Source organism: Oncorhynchus gorbuscha, linkage group LG26, assembly GCF_021184085.1.
Source record: "Oncorhynchus gorbuscha isolate QuinsamMale2020 ecotype Even-year linkage group LG26, OgorEven_v1.0, whole genome shotgun sequence".
Classification (NCBI taxonomy): domain Eukaryota; kingdom Metazoa; phylum Chordata; class Actinopteri; order Salmoniformes; family Salmonidae; genus Oncorhynchus; species Oncorhynchus gorbuscha.
The window spans coordinates 12851295-12856297 of record NC_060198.1 but is presented as its reverse complement, the minus strand read 5'-3'; the positions used below and the strand labels follow the sequence as shown (position 1 = coordinate 12856297).

The following is a 5003-nucleotide window of genomic DNA, read 5'->3' as shown; positions in this document are numbered from 1 at the left end:
CTACTGTACTGTGTTATACTATATGCATGGTAAATTCATCACCCATCACTCTCATAAAGAACAATTTGCACTGATATATCTTGGATTAGTTAAATTTAATCTTAGTGTGTGTGTTGTATGCAACTTTTCAGTGTTTACTTACAGCACCGCATTTGGTTAATAAATCCTTTTTTGATGAACATGTATTTGTGATCAATTGAACTCCAATATTGAAGCAAGACTGGTACGTAGTTAGTCTGTTCGAAAGGTTACTGAATTAGCTTGTAGTTAGATGCCTATAGCCCAAAGCTCTTCGCAGCCGTTGAACTAAAGCACAGAATTGTAACAAGTGGCAAGACCTATTTTAGTCACAGATACCGATACCGCTCTAACTGAAATCGGACAAGAATAGACACTTGCACAGTGTGTTTTCTGCACACACAAAAAAATAATGTTATTTTTTTTCTGTCACTTGGCAAATTATGATAGACAAATCGGAGGACCTCCGTCTATCAGCTATCAAAGAAGACTGCTCTGTTTTCATGGGGATTTGATCTCCATTTGCTCATAGATGAAAACAGGGAATATGCATATCGAGGACTTTACTGAACCCATTAATCACACGGAAGTAGATGAGGCTAAGCCTTTGAAGAGAACAAATGCTTAAATCTGCTCTTACATATTTTCATGTGTCGAGATGATCTCTTCCTCTCTCTTGTTCCCTTGAAGCGTTGTGTTCTGTCGAAGTCCGTCATGAGCAAACAACTCTTGAGTGAAGTACTGGCTCCGTGTTCTGCAGAGGTGCATTGAATTGACCTGTTCTGTGTCTAGATATTGCGTGCTTCTCTTTTGTCTCCCTCTCACAGCTATGTGTTTACCATCAGTGGAGTGAAATCCAACGTTCATAAACCTGTCAAGCTGAATAGGTCTGTCAGTTATTGCCTCTTTCTGACAGCTTATTCAATAGGCCTGCTTCTCTCATTTTTTAGGATCTACCACACAATGACTCAATGGAAACATTGTCTCAATGTTGACGGTGGTTTTGGTTGCATGTGGTTAAAATCTTGGTTCTGGGTTCCTCTAAATTCAAATGAAGCTTGTCTGTATTTTCCATCTGAACCATGTCATGAAAGCAAGTGGTACTAGCTTAAATGTACAGCAATGAGGCAAGTGCATGGATCTATTAGGCAACTAGTCTGTTAAAGAAGTGAGGAAATGTATATATTTTCTGTAGTAATTTGTTTTGCCACGTGTGCTAGTGATATCACCTAATTTCACGTATGCTTGTCTGAGGATACAGTATTAATGGAAACTATGGTATATTGCTGAAAGAACAGTTCATTATGGATTAGAACGTGGAGTCAAACGGCACCTGCTAACTATGTCTTGCAAGCAGAATATTAAGATAATTGGTGTGTTGTCTCAACCAGCTTGTTGATCTGTCTTCACAGAACACATCACATTTTATAGCAAATGTTTTATCTTCAGATGCATTGTAGTTGTCAAAAAGAGTCCCAGGACCCTGAACTTGTTCTAAACGCCTCAGGATTCTCTGAAACATCTGCTGAGGAGCTTTGACCAAGTCTAGGGGCAGAGACAACTATAGACACTGAACATCCATCTGAACTGAGGACACGATATGTACTTGTAACTTATTTGGATTCTCTACAAAATAAACCAAGTCATTTCAATACGGTAGGCTATAGTACCGCATTTAGTAATCACTCATCACAGACAGAACTATTGCATATGAGAACCAATTTTAGGTATCGCAGTTAAAACGCCTCAGTCGTGTCATTGAATAACACTATTGTGACTCAAAGGCCTACGTACCTGTTTGACTGTGTGTATATATAGACCTCTCTTCTCCAGTCGTCCATTCCATGAATGAATAGGGGGAGAGTACGGAAGAATGTTTTAACTGGACAGAAAGAGGAACTAGAGGACTTAACGTTCACCAGGCCACTTCCTCATATTAGACAGGAAACAATGCGTCTGATGGGAGGACAGGGGACCAACCACAGCTATTGGTGGAGACCGTGTGTTGTACTCTACTTTACATGTATGTTGGGAGCTGTGACCGTGTTGTCTGTGTTCATGACAAACAGGGGAAATCCGCGTACATATTTCTTTCAGAAGTTTTTAACATTCCTCTTATCTGATGTATTGCGCAAGGCTATCGAAACAAGACAGAAATACAATACTTTGTAAGGGATATGTTTAGTAAAATAAAAAGGTCCCAAGATGGGCGCACTCAAGTGCAGTATACCGTGCTAAATATCATTTGAGAAAGGTAGCCTATTGTCTCGTGATGTTGCTAATTTTGCATACAGTACTGAGGCTTCTGGCGCATGCCTAGACTGCTCACAGCAGGTGTAACTAATTAAGCCAAATGTTGTTTGTGAGAGCAACGGTCAATGTCTCAAAGGAAGACTGATTAAATACAGTAATTTAAAGAAATGCAACGATTTATGCTTATAACGTTGTTAAATATTTTATGAAGGGGGGCGCAGTGAAAGACAAGTGTCGTTAGAGGGCGTTGTTGGACTATAACACAGCCTGCACAATTCAGTTCGACGCCTTTTCTGGACCAAGAAGTGGGGCTGTGTGAACTGAATCACAGTAAGCTATGTCTGCAATTTTTACAAGCCTATCTTATTCTTTACAAATTAAGGTTCAGGCTTAATGTCATTCAATTGTATTCCAGGTAGCCTGATAACGCCAGAAAAATCCCTTGAGCCTTGTGTAATTGTAGGCTATACCCTAGGTCAGGGATTGGCAACTGGCAGCTCTTTTGTAGGCCCACGGATCAATTTCCCCCCCACACCCCCAAAAATGTAGCTTAGGGCCCCCAAAAGGCTAGGGCCTGCTCTGACTGCATGTGTGGGTATGGATATGTGTGTGCAGACCCGTGAGCCACAGCGGCCCCTCATGATGAGTCCCCACCCCCATCAAAGTTGCCCATCCCTGGTCTAGGCCTTATCCTACTATGCAGATGTTCACTAGTAAGTGGGATTTGGTAGTATGTTTTTGTAGTTTGCTTGTGGAAATTTGATCCACGTCATGGTGCACCTGCACATCTATTGGGGTCATGATGATAGATAGACCGTTGCTATTTGATTGACGTGTGCGATGTCTGATGTGTGTGTGATATCCATTTCACTCCTCCAGTTGGTGTCTGCCAGTTGTTCATTCTCTATTGAGAGTGCAAGTATGTGTCTCATATTCATAACGCAGTTAGTTATTACAGGAGATTATAGCTTTTTTATTTTTGTGTACTATTTATTTAGCTTTATGGGGTAAACATTCCATCGTAAAATGAACACTGGTGAAGCAGTTTAATGTATAAATCGTGAATTTAAAAAAACGTAAGAATGTAAAAACATGTTTAAAATAAAACATATGGCATGTAATAGACATTTGCATGTCAACACTTTTTACACACATTAATCAAGTCATGCTTAATAGCAAAAAAAAACAAAAAAAAACTTGAATACAAGCGAGTCTTTTGTAAACAATAATGCTGTGCTACATGTGAATTTCCAACTGAATAGATGGTGTTTTACATCAAACCATTGACTTTGCACAAACCCCAGCACATAATTCTTCCTTTTGAGTGAATAAATACTCTTATTGTATGTTTGCAACAGTCAAATGTCTTATTGCAAGTGAATGTCAAACACACATTGCAAAATTAGCATCATTTGAATACAAAAGCTATACATTGATCTAAACTGAAACAGCAGAAGCCTGTTAACCAAATAAGCAGCAACACATTACAGTAAGTAGTTACTGAGTAACAACTGAGCAGTTGAACATCTTTGTCACCTTTTCACCCTTATCTCCCCACCTTACAATGTTTACATTAGTTGGACCAAGTCCTCTTTCATAACCATTCGTTGTCACCCATTCTCTTCCCATATCAACCACATTGCTTGGACAAGGGAAGCAGACGTGGAATCAAGAGTGTTTGGGAGTTACGTTTCAGCACACTGGCAGTCCCTCAACTCAACCTTTTCAGCTCATACACAGTCAAGTTTCCCTCTCCCTCTTGTCCAGCAGCACTTTAACAGGTGTACTAGCCCACACCCTTTCCCTCTTTTTCTCCTTCAACCTGCCCCATTAGGAGATGATGCAGGAGTTGGTCTTGTTCATGGGTGGCCGGATGCCCTTGGGGTCTCCTTTGGGGAAGGTCTCCCTGCGGCGTCTCAGAGCAGGGCTCAGCCGGCTGGGCAGGTTGGTCTGCTGCAGCAGCTCCCTGAACACCTCCATCACGTTGTTGTTCTCCTTGGCCGACGTCTCCACGTAGCTGTTGTTCCAGTCTAGCTCCACTGTTGACAGTACGTCGTCAGCTGCCACCTGCCGGTCGCTTCCTGCTCGATCTGACTTGTTGCCCACCACCACGATCGGGGTGTACTTGTCCTCCTTGACCTCCAGGATCTCGTTTCGGAGGCTCTTGACGGCCTCCAGCGACTCTGCATCATCGACTGCGTAGACCAGGGCGAAGGCGTCGCTGTTCTGGATGGAGAGCTTGCGCATGGCAGGGAAGGAGTAGCTGCCGCTGGTGTCCAGGATCTCCACGGTGACCTTAGAGCCGCCGATGTCGTACTCCTTGCTGTGCATCTCCTCCACGGTGCGCCGGTGCTTGGGCTCGAAGGTGTCCTGGAGGAAGCGGCGGATCAGGGCCGTCTTGCCCACGCCGGCTGCCCCCAGGAACACCAACCTCACCTGGGTCTTCTCCTTCACCTCTAGAGACATGATACTGCTTTTTGTCTGGGTTCTAAAAGTATCTTTAAACTGACTGTTCAGTCACTGACAGTCTCTGTCAGCAGACAGGTAGAATAGTAGGACACAAGACCAGTCAAACTCTTCTGTCTTCTGGTGAAGTAGCTGTTGGTAGAAACAGCTGCGCAATTGCACACTGAGTGTAGATTGTCTGAGATTTCTGTACAGATTCTAGCAGAAGGTCTCTGATTGTGCTCAAAGTTCTCTTGTAATAGGTAGGTGCTTGTCTGCCTCTGTCG

General features: G+C 42.8%; 1 protein-coding gene across 1 annotated transcript; it reads right to left on the bottom strand.

The window, feature by feature from the left end:
* Positions 1-3302: 3302 nt before the first annotated feature.
* Positions 3303-5003, bottom strand: LOC124016089 (GTP-binding protein Rhes-like). Its single transcript, XM_046331617.1, has one exon. The coding sequence runs from the start codon at positions 4735-4737 to the stop codon at positions 4102-4104; it is 636 nt and encodes a 211-aa protein (XP_046187573.1). The 5' UTR covers positions 4738-5003; the 3' UTR covers positions 3303-4101.